The 20755-nt window shown below is 42.6% G+C and overlaps 1 protein-coding gene across 1 annotated transcript in view; it reads left to right on the top strand.

The window, feature by feature from the left end:
* The window catches only part of LOC147727442 (maestro heat-like repeat-containing protein family member 1), a 109006-nt gene extending 106824 nt beyond the window's left edge, over positions 1-2182 (top strand). Inside the window, exons 17-18 of the mRNA XM_086963118.1 lie at positions 449-520; positions 2138-2182. Of these exons, the coding sequence (XP_086819244.1) occupies positions 449-520; positions 2138-2182 (117 nt within the window). The remainder of the gene's footprint in view (positions 1-448; positions 521-2137) is intronic.
* Positions 2183-20755: the final 18573 nt, after the last annotated feature.

Here is a 20755-nt window from a genome sequence, read left to right as displayed (position 1 = left end):
AGTCCCAGACATGGAGGTCTGCTGAGCCGAGCAGGCCGCCATACCTGGGAAGGCCAGCCATTCCTACTGGGGTCGCAAACTGCGAGTACCTCGTGAATACTGATGAGGCATGCATTGTGCCACCTCATTGGTAATCGCAAACAGTGTCTCTGACACTGTTATACATGGAGTTAGCAACTCGAAAATTGCGACTCGCAATTGAGCGTAATTTGCGAGTCGCTAAATGCCCAGGTCGTACATCTGGCCCCTGGTTATTTGCCTCCAAGCAGGTTGTTGGTGCTGTCACTTCTCCCTGTTCACTTAGTGTGCTATATAAATACTATCCTATCGTATTACCTATGATCAACCGGTTATTGGCAATGCCCACAGTTTGCCATTTTAGAAAAAAATATATCAACAGTTTTACATGTCTAAATAGCTTCTTGTTTCCATTCTCTCTATCTATAAGCTTGAGAACATGATCAAAATGATGAACAACACTCTCAGGTTGTGCGAGTTCATACTATCTACAGAGGGCGAGGTAAGATTTCGATGCTTTTTTCTGTCAATGTGAGAGAGAGTGTGAGTACTATCTAATTGAAAGAATCACACAACTAACCATCACTAATCAATGGGGTCTCTGGAATGTAATGTAAATGTAAGGTGGCTTTGTAAAGCAGTGCTGTCACCCATTAGGGTATCCAGGGGCTTCCTCCATCCAATTATGGGTTTGCTTTACTTGCCAAATAATCCATCCTATGATACACACTTTGCAGTTTTCCACAAATAAATGTTTGGCTAGTTTAGAAGGATCAAAAATAACACATGGTGCTGAGCCGTGGCAAACGTTAACTACTCACCTGATTGTTTCACCCAAGTGTTATGTTGGTACTAGAGAGGCAGAACGTCTTGCGAGAACAGCATTAATGTTTGATGAAACAGCAAAATAGTATTGTCAGAGAATGCACTGCATTATGTTGCATCATTTTGGCCTTCCAAATGTGTCTCTGAATATCAATATTGTGAGGCACTAATATCATTGACAAAAAAACGAGAGACAAAATGTCAAAAGGTATTTGTATAGATTTTCTGTACCTAATTCCACATCTGTGTACCAAACAAACATACACATATATCTTCATTTATGTGGCGTTAAGAATGGCAAATGTATACGTCCCTCTGTACATTTACCATTCGATATTTTGTCCCTCTATATTTTGTCCACTGTTTTACTGTGCCACAATATTCTTGTCCTAGATATTCAAGAATACAATGGGCCCTTCATAGTCTTAGAATTCCAGAACCACGTCTGATAGAAGACATTTGATTAATGTTTTAAATTACATTACAGTTGGGTGTGTAGAAAAAGAATGAAATACATAGGTTTTCAAGAGTCTTGGGAAAAAGTTTAATCAACATACGACATGGAGAGACTGAGGCTCACATCCCATTGGTGCTGGAGAAGGAGCGTTTCTTGGGGTAGGGTCATTCAAAGCAGTCCTCATCATCAAAGAAACACTTTTATGTTGATTAAGATTGGGTGCAAAACCTTTTAAAAGAGAAAGACTTTGTTTATATGAATTCATTATGTGCATCATGTGAGAATAGAGCCCCCAAGAGCTTGGCTGTCATCCCTATATGGATGCTTTGGGATTGCCACAGAAGAGCAAAATAATTCAGCAAATCTAGTTCAGATGCAAGGGGGGCCCGATAGGTAGGTAACATTATCTGCCCCCTGGAGTCCAAGACTGGTGTTTATCAGGTCACGGTCATATTGTTATAAATAATCTGTATGAGTACAAAACACCTACTGGCTGTTTAGAGACTTCAAAGAGTACTAGAATTCTGTGGAGTAGCTCCTGCGTGGGAGAGGTTGTGACACTGGAGAAGAGATGAGGCCGCTACTGGAGTACAATATTGTATGGAAGCACATTTTTATGAACTGTCTTACCTCTTGTAGTGTTTAAAGAGGCATAATCTCTTCCCAGCAAACCCCCCTTTACCTTGCTTAAAGGTATTCAAATTCTTTGCAAGCCAACATTTAAAACCTGGCAAAAGATACTTTATTAGCTCATGGTGCCTCCACGTTGCTTGCTAAACTGTGAGGATGGGCAATTACCTACTTGACCAATCTGACCTTGTACCTTTCAATTTTCAGGTTCCAGCCTTAATGCCATCTTTTGATTCTGACCACTGTGACTGATATCACTGACAACATTTATGGAGGATCCCTCACCATTTCCTTTCTTTACTTATTTATTTAAATAAACATTTATTATATACCTATTTATGTATTCCATATTTATTTGTTTTATTCAACAGCAAATGTTTTACCTCCATTGATATCTTTTATTAGTATTGTATTTATTAACCACTCATTGATGCCTTAATATTAACTTGTATTATATTATAAAACTCAATACAAACTTTCGACACAAAAAATATGTGTAATGTGAATGTTCTTACCCACACTTTACTGAAGGTAAACATTGTAAATTTTTTGTTTGTTATGCATTTTAAGGGCCAATGGCACTACATAAAAAAATAAGAAAATCAATACTCTTGCCTTTAATGAGAGCTATCATATATTCTTGGCTACATGACTGGCATAATCCTTCAAGTTAAAGTTTTAAAACTAAGTAGGTGTGGGGCATATTGCAACACAATGCAACACTCTTGAAAAAATTACACTCAGAATTTAAGATTTGGATGGAACATGTTTCTTAAATCACATTCACAAATTTGAAACACAATGGTCTTTGTCTATGAATTTGCTTGACTCAGACATGTGCGAGAGAAGCAACATGAAGAAAAGAATTCTGATTATTAGCTGGGCAGTAAACTCTGCTGCACTTCCGGAGTTTGCAGGGTATTTCCCACACTGCGCTCCTCACAGAGCACGGAGATCCGAAAAACTCTGCATAGTGGCATGGAGTGGAGTATTTCCTCTCTCCTGGCTCACCACGGCTAGACTATCTCCTGGCGAGAATCCTCAACATGGGTGGTCACAGCAGATCGTTACTGCTCACTTTGAGAAACCTGCCATTTGCATTGAGGAAGCTGCCACTCAAGTTAAACATCTTTTCAATTGGCAGAAAGAAGCTTGCTCCTCTTGCGCTGCTTGTGGTGCTGTTCACGCTGTTTTACTTATTGTGGTAAAAATCAGCAGTGTGACTCATCTCACTCTGCTGCTTGTGGACCTCCATGGAGTGTTGTGGAACTTTTTGTCCCTCAGGCCTACTAATTTGTCCCTTGTATATGTAAACGCTTATGCCAGCCATTAAAAAGCCATGAAGAATCTAAGAAACCACATTTACACAAATCACCATAAAAAACAAATCCATGCTGATCACATTTATGAATCTTCTTCAACTATTCTCAACCATCTTCGGTATTTGGGATGTTTCATTGGACAAAAATATTCTAACTGTTTCAATTATTATGTAGTATCCATGAGCAGAGTAACAGGCACATACATCTTTCTTGAGGAAATAAATAACAAAGTAAAACAAAAGTGAAAGAGTATCTAAGCCACTAACACGCAGGAGATTTTTCGCTTTTTACCCCAAATGATTTTTTCGACTCCTGACTCATTCTAAGAAGGAAAAGATGTAACTGAGGATCATATGGCTTCTCTGGCATAAGTAAGAGACAAGGTAATTAGTAAACAAACCCTGTAGCTGTGTGTCTCAAAATTACCTTTCTTATTGTTAGATTTGGCGGTCTGTAGTTGGCCCAGGTAGGTATTTGTGACAAATAGGGCCCCTTGCCTCTAGTCTGGGTAAGGGGGTATACTCCTAAAATAACCCCCGCTCACCCCCTAGTTAGCTTGGCACGAGCAGATAGGCTTATCACGGAGGCAGTGTGTAAACCATTTGTGAACACATACAGTAATCAAGTGACAACAGTACAGATGGACACCACACAGGTTTTATATAAAAAATAAGTATTCTTTATATAGACTTATCACAAGACCACAACCAACAAAAATTCACAATACTATAATTAGGATGGTAGTTTTAGCTTAGTTCTCTTTAGTTCTTAAAATGCAACACTTTGAGTCTATGTACCTTAAGATGCGACACGCAGGGCAACAAAAGTGTTGCAACAATGGAAATGTGGCTAAGATCCGGTGCAAAGAAATAAAAATGGGGCTTTCTCCTTGATGCAACGCGCTTCCAGGTGATGCGGCGGCATCTGCTGCAACGTAGATCCTCTTCTCCGGCGATGAGCCACGACAGGCTCTGCGACATGCTTCTCGGAGATGCGGCGGCGACTGATGCAACGTTGATCCTCTACTCCTGCGACACGCTTCCCGGTGATGCGGCGGCGTCTGCGGCGACATCGATCCTCTCCTCCGGCGATGCGAGGCACTTCGTGTTGTGAAGAGGCAGCTCTGCGACACGCTTCTTGATCTTGAGTCGTGCTACCAGCTCCTTGCGACACGCAAGTACCTAAAAAGTTCAACACAACTGAAGGCACTTCAGGAGAACTCTTGAGGAGCCGGTGGGTGAAGTCTGTTATCCCTGAGACTTCAGCAGGTGGCACGCTCTGTTTCAAGCCCTTGGAGATCCTTACACAAGATGATGAAAGTACACACAAAGTTCCTCTCTCCTTTCTTTGGCAGTCAGGCAACCACTGTAGGCCAATCCCCCAATCAGCACTTCAGCTTAGGGATAGTCTCTCCTCAGTTTCTACAGGATCCTATCCTCAGCAAAGGTTTCTTCTTCTTGTCCAAAAGTGATCTAATTTCCTGGGATCAGGGTCCCAATATTTATACCCAAAAATCTTGGTCCTCTGATGGCAGAGGGGGCTTTGCCTAGTCCAACCCAGTTCTGGAGCACTCTGTTTACATTACTCCTTCTTTCCTTTCACAGTGCAGGGCAGAAACATCAGACCCCCCACAGGAGGTGGAGCCAGCATTGTGGAGGAAAGGCACAGCCCTGGAGCACTCTGTTGACATGATTCCTTCTCTCCTTTCACAGTGCAGGGCAGAAACATCAGACGCCCCACAGGAGGTGGAGCCAGCATTGTGGAGGAAAGGCACAGCCCTGGAGCACTCTGTTGACATGACTCCTCTTCTTTCACAGTGCAGGGCAGAGACATCAGACGCACCACAGGGGATGGAGCCGGCATTGTGGAAGGCAGGCACAGCCCTATTCAGGTCCCAGGTGCAACTCCTCCCACCCATCTAGATGCAGATCTCTCTATTCACCACTGGGCTCACTCATCCTGTCTCCTGGAATCCCCCAACCCTGTCGCTCAAACTCCAGACAAGGAATACACAACCTGGTAGAGGCAAGCTTGGGTAGTTAGACAAGAAAATACCTACTTTTTAAAAGTAGTATTTTCAAACACAGAATGTTAAAATCAACTTCACTAAAATATGTATTTTATCATTCTGAGTTCAGGCGTACTAAGCTTGAATTTCTTCCATGTTCTCTGAGTCAGTTAGAATTATAAGATGTAATAATCTAACTGCCCATTCTGGAATATGGAGAACAGGTAGACTTGCAATAGTGAAAAACGAAAATGGCTGTAATTCACTATTAGGACATGCCACACACAACAGGGCTTGTCCTACCTTATACTTACAATGCAGCCTGCCCTAGGGCATACCATAAGGGTATCTGATATGAAGAAAAGGGAAGGTTTAGGGACTGGCAAGTGGGCGCACTTGCCCAGTCAACATGGCAGTACCAGACTGCACACAGGTTCTGCAATGACAGACCTGAGACACACTTTTACAGGCTGCTTCTGTGGGTGGCACAACCAGTGCTGCAAGCCCACTAATAGCATGTGGTTTACAAGCCCTGGGCACACTAAGTGCACTGTACTAGAGTCTGACAAGTAAACCAAATCGGCCAATCATGGATTCACTAATCCAGACATCAATTTACAATAGGGAGAGCATATACACTTGAGCACTGATAAGCAGTGGTAAAGTGCACAGAGTCATAAAACAGCCAACAACAAGTCAGAAAAAATAGAGCAGGAAGGCAAAAAGTTCAGTGATGACCCTGCAAAAAGGGCCAAGTCCAACTCTTATAGAGAATTTTCTTGTTGTTTATAAAAGTGGAAGGGATGAGATCAGATGAGTAGAATGAGGGTTTGGTGCTTTTTATGGCAGGCATAGTACAGCACGCGAATGAGGGATTTCTATCTTCATGATGCATCTTGTTACTTCGTCTTTACTTTATATATGAAAACTCATGTTATAGGGCAGAGTTCATCATCTTGAGGGGGGCACCCGCTCCACCTTAAAATCTCACCTCGCATGTACATTTGCGACGTGCCATACGAATGTAATTTGAAGAAAAACGTTGTCTGCTGTCTTCAGCTCTCTCGGGGACTCTGAAATTGTCATGGGGTCTGGTCCAAACCTGCCTCTCAGACACTGACGTGCAGGCAGGTGTGCAACGCCCATTAAGTTCAAAGGGCTTCAGCCTACCCTTGCACCCCTCTTGTGTGGCAGCCTGGGCTGAGATGCTTCCCGGGAACACACACAGCCGCTCCGAGTACTTCACAGGACTTTTAAAGCCCATTTGCTTCTTAATGACAACTTTGTTCTTTTTTCACAGCTTCTTAGAGCCCGTGCATCTCCACTCTGCCTGTTGATGGAATAATCAGCCCCCCCCCCCCCCAAAAAAATGTTTTCGTAGCGCCCCACCCGAAATTTGGCCCCAGTTGTTCCTCTGCCTGTAGGGCACATTGGCTGCCCTTGTGTAAAGACAATAATGTGCCTGCATTTTTTCGCCAACTTAGTTATTGTCTGGCTGAAATTGATTCCAAGACTAGGTTATACCTATATCATCATCTTAATACTGCAGGGAGTACTTGCTCGTCTACACAGTTACAGATAGTTCCAAGTCGCAAACATCAATATTCATCAGTTCTTCACTCTGTTTCTCACAGAATATCAATTTACCATTTTAGGTCACTCAGAACCGCAGAAGCGATTTTTATGATAGCCTCACTGCACCACTTCTGTTGACACCCCCCGACTCGGAGCTCACCACTGCTCGCACACCCGCCCCACCCCAAACTCACCTTTTCCCTGCCCCTCCCACCTTTCAAAAGCGACAGCTATTCTGAACTTTAAGAAAAGGTGCCCCCCTCTGCACAAAAACTGCACATGTGCATACACACAGAGAGCCTGCCTGTTTTCTATTTAAGTAAAAAGTAAAATGAGTTATTCTGTGCCTCACCTCTCCCGATCAAATGAGTGAGATATAGAAGTCTGTGAATACAGATCAGAGCCCAGTGGATGAAAGTGCTCAGGTGCTCACTAGATTTTTAACCACCGCCAATAAACAAGTTTGTGTATTCTTTTGCTAATTATCCACCGTCCATGTTTTTCAGAACTGTGACTGAAAAGGTGCAGCAGTCTTTGCGCAGTTACATGATGAAAATGTACTTCTGTGTATTTTTCTGACTGCTGTGCCAGACCCATTCTTTATCTCAGAAATGTCTTTGATTCCATGGTCACACGTACGATTCCCTGTAGGTCCACTCAGCCATACATGTTTCTGAGGTTGATAAAATGATAGCCGTTTAGTTGAGTGGCAAAGACGTGATGTCACTTTGCCAAAGTCCATGTGATGTCTCTTCCTGTATTGTCACTGGGGTCAAAGTTCTGGTGTTCTGGCTTTTGCCCTCCAAGCAGATCTAAGAGGTATGCCCAACAGCTGTGCAACATGCACACCCAAGTCATTTTAGCAGAGGACAATGGCGACTGCCAACTCATCTTTTCAATGAGGTATTTAAAATTGTGTATAACCTTTCCATCACCAAAGCACCTATGCCTGCTGGATGTTTATGGTAGTACAGCTGGATGCCTGACAGGGCAAAAACTGATTGTAGCCCTCGTAGTAACTGCCCTTCATGGTCCCATTAGAAGCAGCAGAAGACACTATATGAAGGTTGCAGAGTAAGGCCTGGTAATGGAGTAATAATTCCATCAACAAGAGAGTAAGGGTTATAAGAAAACACTCTCATGCCCCTATGAATCCATAACTCAAACAACAGGAGAGTGTTAGTATCCACAACAGACAAACTCTACTAGCCAAAGTTAGTACTAAATACCGCTAAGTTGTTAGACAAGGCTGTTATTGTCAGTTGGAAAGGATAGAGTGCACGTGTTCAAAGAACTAGCTAAAAGGACCCTCAGGCCCCAGTGGAACACTGGTAGCCAGTTGTCTTCATTGGGTCCCTTTTGTCGCTAGGGAAGTGAAAGTGAGTCTAAAAAGAGTATGCACTACTCCTCAAAGTTATTTAATAAGAGGGTAGCTCTAACTCTGTTAAAAACAGTGATCGAAAAACATAGTTATTTTTCTGGACTACTCAGGGTTGTGCAAGTTTGAACCAAATAGTCCCATCAGTAAAGTGAAAAGAAAATATTTTAAAAACGCGGTCAACATGTTTCTGCCATTTGAGCTGAATTTGCTCGGCATTCGTCAGGACCAGGAAGAAGAATCGACTCACTGTTCTGGGCACCCTAAAGTGCACAGATACAGGGAGTAGTGACACTTAATAATACGACCTGTAATTTGTCGAAGCACTTAGTAGAAAAGTCTTCCCCAAGTTGCTATAGGCTCCTTCTTATAGGAGACACCATTGGATCTGTGAGGGTAGATAGAAAAAGTGAAAGAAATCAGAATATGAAATATCAAACTTTGAAACCATAAATATATGCTTCTATCCTATTAGGACTCCAATCATGTGCACTTAGTTATTCATACCAAATGTGTCTTCATTCAGAAGGAAGAAGGAGAATTGCACCTTCAAAACACCAGAGCGGACCCATGTTATCTGTATGTCCACCATTCAATCAACATTGTAGACAAAGGCATTACTTTATCTTGACAGGCATTAGATACCGAAAATGAAGAGGAAATGTGATTGCGTTAAAAACAGTGCTTAGATAAACCGAGTGAGTTTGAAAACTCGGAAGGATTACATCTGAAAACACACACGTACACCTTTGCAAGTAGCATATAGAGCACAAGGTACTCCAAAAGAGGTAAGCCGAGATGTGCACTTACTTATCATTTAATGGAAATGTGCCCCATGGGCAATGCGGCAGGAGGAATCTTCATGTTTGGACGCTGGAAAAAATTATTTACAAAAACGCATTATAGCGTATTGCCAAAACTAGTGATAGTTAAATAACAAGACTAATGTCCCGTGTGGGCTGGCAAGAGACTTACTTTATACCAAACGGCTCCCTGCTGGATCACCTAAAAACGGCCACATCCGCCGCCCGTGTCATCCAGCGCGGAAAAGACGCCGTGTTCAAAATAAACGCTGAGAACGCGCAATGCGTCCAGGGCGATGACGCCAATCACGTGACCTTTGTGATCGCGTATTTTTTAAAGGGGCCGATTTGTTTATGGGCACAGTGTAGAGCGATCGTTGCACAACGGGGAAACTATGAGAAAGAAACCTCAAAAGGCAGGACAAACAGCGTGATTGCGTAGTACAGCCCAATGATAAAATTACAATGTGTATTCACGCTTCCAGTGAAATGAATGTCTCATATTGTTGTTATATTGTGAGTGGAACAAAATACAGAAAGCCTACTGCGTATGTCATGTAAATGGATAGGGCATTGTCTGATTTCCATAATAGCTAGGAAAACAAAACACCATGAGGTGTCAAAACTAGTAGGCAAATAGTCGAAACTAGTAGGCTAGTAGTCAAAGTGAGTGGGCCATCTATCGACGCATTACCAATCCCCAGGGGATATCGTCATTGAGGCCCTGTCTATGCGTGGACAGACGGTATATCCAACGCTGCTCCTTTTCGAACAGTGTATTTTCATCGGTGTTGTTCAGCTGTTCAATTACCACCCACTTGACGTCATTAGCACAGTGGCCTTGCTCCAAAAAATGAGTGGTCATTTTTGTAGTGGCTCTGCCACATCGGATGTTACTTCGGTGCTCTCCTATTCTTGTTTTGATTTTTCTCGTGGTCATCCCTATATACCTAAGACCGCAAGGACATGTAATCATGTAGATGACGTTACATGAATTACAGTTTGTATGATTTCTTAGGTACCAGATTTTGCCCTCCTCTAGTTGTAGTGTTTTTTTAGGCGATGTTAAGTGGCAGACACTACATCCCCCACAGGGGAAATGGCCAATTACCGAAGGCAAACCCCAAGCATTCAGAACAGTGGCACCCTGTTTAGGTTGATTGATTCTTGGGCGGGTATGTACCAAGGCATCTTGCAAACTCCTTTCTTTTTTGTAGGAAAATAATGGTTTCTGCCTATCTCTGCCATTACTCGTAAGGATTTGCCAGTGCTTGCCAATGCAACGACTTACAGAGTTGGAAATGTTGCTGTAAGTGGTTACGCAGGTCAAAGGGACCTCAGATTCACTTTCCTTTGTATTGTCCTCCAGGAGCGCTTCCCAGTTATTATTTCTTGCTCTTTTTCTACTCTTTTGTAGGCTTTTACTAGGGTAACCTCTCTGTTCTAATCTTAGTGTAAGGTCATCCGCTTGTTTGTTAAAGTCAGCAAGATTGCTACAATTTCTACGTAAACGTAGGTATTGGCCAAAGGGGAGGTTCTCGCGTAGAGATGGCGGGTGAAAACTTGAGAAATGGAGCAGATTATTCTTACTAGTTGGTTTATAGTATGTCTTGCTCGTTATTCGATTACCAGATTTAGTAAGTGTGACATCTAGAAAGGTAATAGATCTAGAGTCATACTGGTGTGTGAATCTTAAGTGGGGGTCACAAGTATTGACCCAGTCAAAAAAGGATAGTAGGCTTTCTTCTGTCCCTTTCCAGATTAAAAGCACATCATCAATGTACCTCTGCCACAGGATAACATTGAGAGCATAGGGATTGGTGTTTGACAGGATGTGCGTTTTTTCGAAGTTGTAAACATACAACCCCGCTATACTGGGGGCAAAAGTACTGCCCATCGAGGTGCCAGTCTTCTGTAGATAGAGGGTGTCTCGGTATTGGAAAAAATTCCGTTTTAGTGCCAATGTTGCACAATCAATCACAAAAGTCTGGGAGGTGTTATGAGACCATGTGGTCTGGTCTAGGATGTCTGCCAAAACCTTTAGAGTTGCGTCCTGCGGGATACACGTATACAGACTTTCAATGTCTAAGGACACCAGATAACAAGGTTCTTCTGGAAGTTCTACATTAAGTAACATTGAAAGGAGGCTTTTCGTATCCTTGATATAGGTACTTGTGGATTGGATCAAGGGTTTGAAGAAAAAATCACAGTACTTAGAAAGGGGTTCCAACTGTGACCCAATCCCAGACACAATTGGTCTTCCCGGTGGTGGTATGCGGTTTTTGTGTGTTTTGGGAAGGGTATAAAAGTAAGGGATTTTTTCTTCAGAGGTAGTGAGGAAATCGGCCTCATATTTAGTAATGTAACCATCTCTTTCCGCGGTAGAGACCAACTCAAGAATTTCATCTTTCAAGAAAGGAGAAGGATCTTGATGGAGCACGGTGTAACTGTTAGAATCCCCTAGAAGCCTCTTACATTCGGCATCATAGGCTGTGGCATCCTGAATTACTATGCCTCCCCCTTCATCGGCACTTTTGATTACAATTTCCTGATTCTCTTGTAAGGATTTGATAGCCTTGTATTCTCCTGCTGTCAAATTTTTAAAGGTAGTTGGCTCAGTCAAGCTCTCCACCTCCCGGGATACCGCTTGTTCAAAAGTTATGATGTCAGCCGGTACTAGGCGGGTCGGTGGATTGAAGTTAGATTTCCTTTTGAAATTAGTGTCACTCAAAGATGCTTGGGCTTGTGTATTTTGTTGTTCAAATAAAGATTTTAGTCTGAGTTTCCTAAAACATTCACCCAGTTCACATTTCAATTTGAAACGGTCCAACCTGGGGCTGGGTAGAAACCCAAGGCCCTTTTCTAACACTGCGATTTCATCTGCAGATAAGGTGACTTTCGATAGGTTTGTTATCAGACTTGTTGGTTGCTCGGTCCTGCTCTCTGTTCCTGCGCCTTCTTGTCCCCCACGGTTTCTGTAGGGCCCCAGTGTACCTGATTGCCTGTTCTTCTCTTCCCCCTGCCTCTCCGGCCAAAACCTAAAAAAGGCTGTGGATACATGTTTGAAGGGAATTGTTGTGGTGGGGGGGCAACCCACATTTTGCCCCCCCACAGAAACCGTGGGGGACAACACACGGAGCAAGGCGCAGGAACAGAGAGCAGGACCAACAAAATACACAAGCCCAAGCATCTTTGAGTGACACTAATTTCAAAAGGAAATCTAACTTCAATCCACCGACCAATCTACCCTCACAGATCCAATGGTGTCTCCTATAAGAAGGAGCCTATAGCAACTTGGGGAAGACTTTTCTACTAAGTGCTTCGACAAATTACAGGTCGTATTATTAAGTGTCACTACTCCCTGTATCTGTGCACTTTAGGGTGCCCAGAACAGTGAGTCGATTCTTCTTCCTGGTCCTGACGAATGCCGAGCAAATTCAGCTCAAATGGCAGAAACATGTTGACCGCGTTTTTAAAATATTTTCTTTTCACTTTACTGATGGGACTATTTGGTTCAAACTTGCACAACCCTGAGTAGTCCAGAAAAATAACTATGTTTTTCGATGACTGTTTTTAACAGAGTTAGAGCTACCCTCTTATTAAATAACTTTGAGGAGTAGTGCATACTCTTTTTAGACTCACTTTCACTTCCCTAGCGACAAAAGGGACCCAATGAAGACAACTGGCTACCAGTGTTCCACTGGGGCCTGAGGGTCCTTTTAGCTAGTTCTTTGAACATGTGCACTCTATCCTTTCCAACTGACAATAACAGCCTTGTCTAACAACTTAGCGGTATTTAGTACTAACTTTGGCTAGTAGAGTTTGTCTGTTGTGGATACTAACACTCTCCTGTTGTTTGAATTCTGGTAATGGAGTAGCCAGGCCTACTGGGGGAGTGCGGGTGCACTACTAGTTGGTCACAGGCGTTGAGCACTTAGATGTATGTAGATTCAGTCAGGAGTGGAGTGCAACCTTTACTTTAATGTGCATTATCCGTGGTAGTAATTAAAAATGGCTGGTCAGTAAGGAGCCCCATTAGTGATATATTTAAGACATTTAAGTAGTGGCATCTTGCTTTACACCAGGAGATAAGACATCTCCTTTTTTGTGATAAGCTAGGTTGAGGTTCACTCACAAGGTTAGTGTTCTTGCAATGGGACTGGTGATAAGGCCTGTTTGTTCAACAGCTCTTCTGTTTTTAGATAAAGCTAAAGAGAGTCAAAAATACCTGGTAGCACTGCTGTATTATTTGTACTTCCGGAGGAATGTGCATTTGGAGGCATAGCTTTTCAGTTTCAGTTTCAGTTTTTAACGTCTTTATTTCGATTTGTTATTCATAAAAGACACACACATAAAATACAAACGGTACGATTAAATTAACAAGTTCATAAAATTTCAAAGCAATACCAAAAAACAAATAACAAATAACAAAAATTAGATAAAAATTCCCAATTAAACATACATTTATAGACGTCAAAAAGGAAAATGACATTTATATAAGATTGAAAACTGGGCATCAATTCTGATCAGACCATAGTATGATGCAAATGCATGCTGTTCAAAGTTATTCAAGACGATAAATTTCAAACTGACTTGATCCTGATTAGCCAAGCCCATCCAAGAAATTTAGCCATTCCAATGGACAGCCATTCAGCAGTGTTTGTTCTCAGAATGTACAAAGCTTCGCTACTCACTCGGGTATTAAGTCTGGAACATACAGGTTTCAACCATTTACATCTTGGTTCACTATAAGCAGTACATACAAATAAAAAGTGACCTAATGTTTCTCTGCAGACAGTACAACAGGGGCAAAGGGATGTTTCTGTCTTCTGCCAACCATTAGTAAAGGCTCTCAGTGGCAGTGTGCCTACACGGAACTGATGGTATAATTTTCTATCTAATGTTTTAGGAATAATATCCCAATAGGTCTCTATGTGAGGGACTATTTTGTGAAGCAGAAACTGACCTGTCAAGTTCTGTTTCTCCGTAAGAGCAACATGTTCTACTTTTACCGTGGACCAAAAAAGTAGTTTGAAGGCATAGCTTTTCAATAATGCTAGGGGTGTGTGAGTCTGCAATTTTCTAACAAGCATCAAGGTGTACCCAACTATGAAAGATAGGGCAAGATGGAGCTCCTGGACAGTGGTAACAGGCAGGGTTAGGAGCATGCTTTTTCAGTTATTTAGAAAAGTACTCCAGTTAGCATTGGAGCTCGGTGAGATAGTCTTGACTATGTTGTTCACTGTAGTCCAGTTCCTCTTCACAGCAGTGTAGGGCACAAAGGCCACGGAGAGCAAGCTAGCATAACCCAAACTTAACATCAAAAGACCAGGCTTAGGGTGAGCAGCAGCAGCAGAGTTTTTAGTAGCCCAGGCACAGCAGCAAAACAAGTGTGGAAAGATTGAGGAATCAGGGTAAGCAGGCTAGATAATAGTATCAATTTGTAGAAAAAGCTGCAGAATACCGAACAACATGCAATAATAAGGTGCCTAAACCTCCAGGAAGGGAAAGTTTGGAACTTCCTGAACCATAAAACGGGTCTACTCCATGGTGATCTATATAGCAAGGAACAAATGATCTCACTTTCTTTCTCCTTTTTAATAAAATACTAGCTTACCCGTCGCGTGTTGCTGCGATCTCAGAAGAAAGGAAATTTAAGGAAACTTGTTATGATAACATTCAACTTACGTTGTGTCATTTTTATTGAAACTTATTCATTTCAATATGGAAAACATTTTAAAGGGTTGTTTTAATTCTGTTTATTTATTCGAGTGCTTGTGGATACACAGTATTTTTTGTTTTTCCGTCTGGTGCGTACACAAATAAATCAGAAGGTTTTCCAACGCGTGAGCTGGCCACATGCAGTTGTCCATGTGAGAAGCATGGATTCTCCAAATGTAGTCCATACACTTGCAGTGATTGTCCTTGTGCTTTGTTGATGGTCATTGCAAAAGCGAGTCACACCGTAAACTGTAAACGTTCAGTATTGGAAAGATTATGAGGGACCTGGGGCGCCGGGGGGCCGATATTTAACAAATGTTTCTTTTTTTATTTTTGTCAGAAACCTTCGCGGGAGTGTACTCACCAACTTTTAACACATTTTTATATATATTTTTTTTCAAATGTTTTATTTTGTTTTGCCAGAAACCTTCGCAGGAGTGTACTCAACAACTTCCCAAAGTTTTATGGCGATCGGATGAATGGTGTAGTAATGCATATAGGACAAACAGACATACTTTTGTTTTCATATATATAACTAGCAGCCCGTCTTGACGTTGTCCGTGTATGAATTGCTGCCGACCAGTAGTATATTGTTTTGTAGGATTTCGTTTAGATAGCATTTCTTATCTGTGACAGGCCTGTGAAACGCTCAGATTCACAGTGCACTGCTGATGCACTTAAGAGTGCGCGTTCAGTAGTGTGTGAACTTGAGTTTCCCTACTTTATTTTTCCTTGCAATATTATATAGAGCAAACTCGACAACATGGCATGAGCACAATTTACATTACAGAAGTACACATTAATTTGTGGTAGGCACGTGGAGACAAAGCGATTTGCCTGGAATCACAGGATGTTGAGCTGATGCCGAGATTCGAACGTAGCTCCCCAGCTCTAAAGTTCGCAATTCTAGAACTTGTGGCGGGAGGTGTGTCTAAAAGTGTATGTCCGTGCTGTCCATCAATTAGAGAGACCTGTGCATTTTTCAAATGGGTGATGAAAACATATGTGGGCCGCCGTGCCACCAATGTACTTACGGGGGAGGGTAAACACTCATTATTCCGCAACTTTCTTTCTGCATACCATCACTCCGCATACTTTCATTACGAAAGTGCCATGACTCCGCAATGTCATTATAACTAGGGCTCCCAGTTTTATGGTATTTATTTTTTTGCCATTTCCGTCTGTATTTATCCATATTTATTTTTTGGGCATTTTTTCTGTATTTATCCACATTTATTTTTGCTACACGCAAAAGACGACGCTACAGCTAGTATTTTTCCATATTTATTTAAAGTGACAATGCATGATTATTTTCAGTAATATATATAAATAAATGCTGCTGTGTTAAAAAAATATTGAAAACACACCTCACTATACCAAAATAATCGATGTAAACACATTTAGAATTTGGAGGAGTGTTCCTGTGCGCTCTAATGACCTGGCAAAAGAGGGCACAAAAAGCTGAAACACATGCTGGTTCCATATTAAAAAGAAATTACATGATAACTGTAGTTAAGCACTCCTTTAAAGACATGTTCAAGGTCATTAGGGACAGACTCCAGAACAGAGCTGGCTCTATCAGGGGGCCCATGAAATATTAAAGTAAGGCAACATTTCAAATTGCTGTTTAACTGCAGGGTAAGAGGCCACAGGGATGAATGGGCATGCAGAAGATTTCGTGTGGTCTGGAACTAAGGTGCTGACCACGAGCAACCAAGGCCAATGAAAATGATAGAATAGGGAAATACCGTGTCGAAGTAAATTAGTATAATGTTTATGTATAATGGTACCAGTGTTCTCTTTTAGTAACATCTTTATTTTCCAATTTCTTTCGATAGATAATGCCTCTAAAATCAACCAGGCAGTCAAAACATTAATGTATCCCGTGGGGAGTACCAGAGGCGCAACTAGAGTAAAATTTCAGGAGGGGCTAATCAAAATTTCGGGGGGTGGTGCTGATTGTTCCAGCAATTGGCAGAGTGAAGATGCAGGGGCTCTAAGAAGGGGGGAAAGAAAAAACAAAGCCTTGTTAACATGTAAACGGTCTTCTAAAGACCTGTGAAGTACTCTGTTGCGGCTGTGAGTGAGCATGGAAAGCTGTCTCTGCCAGGCTGACAAACACAAAGGTGGGGTGGGGGAGGGGGGGGGGGGGGCTGAAGCCCTTTGAATCCAATGCTTGTTGCGCGCTCGTGGTGTACAGGGAAAAGACGAAATTCCAACCTTTCCTAAACCGTATGCAAACACCTTTTCCCCTCAGCTAAGTTCTCCATGTATAGCACACTACCTTTGTAAATCAAATACACATGCTCTGATGAACTGGGGACCCCTTGCTCTTTCCATTTTGACCCACTTCATGAGGGTGGTATTCCCGCACAATGCAACCGAGAGGTCAGAACAGAACAGACTCTGTGCCTGCACCACCAGCGGTCGTCCTTCTGATCCTGGCCGACCTACGCTGCCTCTAACATCGATTATGGCCGCTAGTGAAGGAGGAAGCAGGCTGAATGGGGCCTTAGAGAAACCTGCAAGACCCCCCTCCCCCCACCTCCCCCAAGAACCTGTAGTCGGCCCCTTGCCCAGTGGAGGCCCAGAGGACGAGTCAGGTGTGAAGGCAGCCCAGTAGTGAGACATCGCAGGAGCTGGGCAGGCCCGAGAGATGAAGAACAGGTCGGGCTGCCCTCAGCGCCGGAGGTTAGACATGTGCACTAAGGAGGGCCCCGAGAGGTAGAAAGCACTGAGCAGATCGGGCTGCGGCGCCCGCCACGCAGAAGGTGAGACAGCCCTGACAGTGTAGTACAGTGGGTGGGGATGTTGTTAGTTTAGCTGTGGCACAGGGGTTGCTCAGCTGTAGTGGTGCAGGCGCTATGGCAGAGGTGGCACAGGGGACGCTGGAGTGCAAGTCTGGTGTGTTGTGTTTGTTTGCTCCCGCCCTCCCCCTCCCCCTTTGACCTCAATGGGAGCGTGGAGAGATAACTGGATTCGAGCACGGCAGCCCTACAAAATTTGCTAGTATTTTGCCGTTTTTACATATAAATACAGACAAAGGAAACATTGTTTTCCGTCTGTATTTATATGTAAAAATCCGTTTAAACGGAAAACCGGGAGCCCTAATTATAACGCATGGCATTACATTTGATATGCTTTTACCACACATACATTTACAACAAATTTCGTTGTAAATGCATGAATGGAAAAAGCATGTATTTTTTTAATGTTTGGATAAGGTAAGTATGGGTATAGGGGTATATGTTTTGGGGTACTGAGGTATATGTTTTGGGGTGTTTGGGTATTTTAAGGGTTCACATATAGTTTTGAGTTATGGGGTACAGGGGTAGTTTTAGGGTTTAGGGATAGGTATGGGTTTTGGGGTACAGGGGTATTTTTAGGGTTCAGGTCTAGGTTTGGGTTTTGGAGTATAGGGGTATTTTTAGGATTCAGGGGTAGGTTTGGGTTTTGGGGTTCAGGGGTATTTTAAGGGTTCAGGCCTATGTTTGGGTTTTGGGGTGCAGGGGTATTTTTAGGGTTCAGGGCTAGGTTTGAGTTTCGGGGTACAGGGGTATTTTAGGGATCAGGGGTAGGTTTGGGTTTTGGGGTACAGCTGTATTTTAAGGGTTCAGGGCTAGGTTTGGGTTTTGGGGTACAGGGGTATTTTAGGGTTCAGGGGTAGGTTTGGGTTTTGGGGTACAGTGGTATTTTTAGGGTTCAGGGCTAGGTTGGGGTTTTGGGGTACAGGGGTTTTTTTAGGGTTCAGGGCTAGGTTTGGGTTTAGGGGTACAGGGGTATTTTTAGGGTTCAGGGGTAGGTTTGGGTTTTGAGGTACAGGGGTATTTATAGGGTTCAGGGCTAGGTTTGGGTTTTGGGGTACAGGGGTATTTTTAGGGTTTAGGGATATGTTTGGGTTTTGGGGTACAGGGTATATTTATAGGGTTAAGATGGGTTAGTGTTTAAGGCTGTTGGGGTATTTTAAGGAGTAAGGGTGGGTTATGATTATGGGGTGCAGGGATATTTAAAGGGAGCAGGGTGGGTTTAGCACACCATATGAGACATGGCATGAAGGGTGGCACGTACCACACGCCCCCAGCGTTTGTCACGCCCCCAGCACACGCCCACAGCACTACTTTGCTGCCACGGTTCTTTTACCTTTTAAATGTATATGGTGGGCGTCTGCATAGCCTATGTCCTTCTGCTGCAACTGCCATTTCCAACGCTGTATTGGGTGTTGTAATTGGTGCTGTGGTTCCTGAGATTACCCGCCTCATAGGTTTGGGCTCTCTCCTTATTATATTAGTATGGATAGATATAGAAATAGTTTCAGAAATCTAATGATATGAACATTATGTGCAAGGATTAATGTGCTGAACGACATTGTAATTTGTTTTTTTCTACTGAGATGTACAATGACCATTGTTAAGCTTCAAGCATTAAAATTTTGAACTAATGTTTCTAAGTGGCTGTGGATGTAGTAGGTTCAATCAGTTATTTGCCAAATATGGCCTGGGATATGCGGATGGTGGTCGATTATGTAGTGTACCAGATTCCAGAAATTTCTGACAGTTGGTGGGGCGGCCCAACATCTAAATAAATTCAGCTGGGGGGGCTCAACCTAAAAATGTTTGAAGACCTCTGTTATAGACTATAGTGCCTCACTAAAGGCCCATATTACCTGCCTCTTGGGGTACCCGTCTTTAAGGCCTAAGTAAGGAGATTTGATTTATGCAAATTGTAGAACAATATGATAGTGCTACGTTTTTTTTTCTTCAGAGAACTGTACAGTATACACAACCTATGGTCTGTTCACAAACAGTGTTAATAATCCACTAAAGGATGTTGCCCTGCGTCCCCATATGAACTCACTGTTATATGATGGTTGTAATGTGATCTTGCCCAGCATAAGATTGCTAAAAGACTGGACCTTGTAATAGATAACTTGTAATAGATAATAGATCCTCTTATATATGCGATTTATTCTTGTTGTACATGGAGAAAATATTTATTCTAGTAAATAAAACATTTTTTTTGTACATCAGAAAAAGTGAACTTGCATATTTGTCTCAAAAACTTATTTTGAGCGACCTGTAACTTGTTGGCCACTGTACATCCCCAAACCTCGCTACCGTACAAGACTTTGAAGATACATATAGACTGGTATACCTTTAAAATCACGGCGACCAAGAACCCAATCTGTGGACATAGTTGGCAATAGCTCCCATAGCTTTCTGCATGTCGCACAACTTTCCCTCCAGTTGTTTCCATTAGAGTTTTGCGCCAAATAAAATTCCCAGGTAAGGAAAAGCAGTGGCCTTCGCTAAGGTGTGAACACCTGCCTTAAAGGTTTTAAACCAAGTTGCCAGAGAGCCAACTTCCAAAATGTACGATTTTGTGAAGTTGGCCTACAGGTCCAGCCCGTCCATAAAAGAAACAAACCCATTGATAAAGACTTGGAGGCCCATTGGTGTCCAGGCCTTCAGCACAGCATTGTCAGTGGATAAAAGAACTGACTGCTTTCCTGCCACTAGCGGGCAATTAGGCTGTAATGAGGACAGGGAGGCTTCTAAACCATTAATATAGATAGTAAATAAAAAAGGGGTAAGATATTCAACCTTGGTGGACCCCCCCTACAGCAGTTAACATACTCCGTGAGGCCCACTCTCTGTGAATTCGTGACTGACTGCTGCTGTAATGTGGCCATGAAGGTTCATTAGTAAAGTTCCGATAATGGGCTCGACTCCCAAGAAACTAAGTAGATTTCACAATTTCTTGCGGGTTAACCCGGTCAAAGTTGGACGTAAGGTCCATGAAGCAAAAAAAGGGCACCAGGTTGAGCTACCATGTATTTGGACATATCAAATAGAGGTTGAGACATTGAGCAGTGGTTGAGTTTCCCAAACTTAAACCAAACTGCTCCTCAGAGATTATTCTGTTTGTGTAGGCCCCAGCATAAAGCCTAGTCAGTAAAACCCGACCCAGACCCTTAACTGTGGAGTCAATGTGAATATAATAGCAGTAGGGGTTATCCTT

This window comes from Lissotriton vulgaris, chromosome 3_1 (assembly GCF_964263255.1).
Source record: "Lissotriton vulgaris chromosome 3_1, aLisVul1.2, whole genome shotgun sequence".
NCBI classification, from domain to species: domain Eukaryota; kingdom Metazoa; phylum Chordata; class Amphibia; order Caudata; family Salamandridae; genus Lissotriton; species Lissotriton vulgaris.
This window is presented reverse-complemented; position numbering and strand designations above follow the sequence as displayed.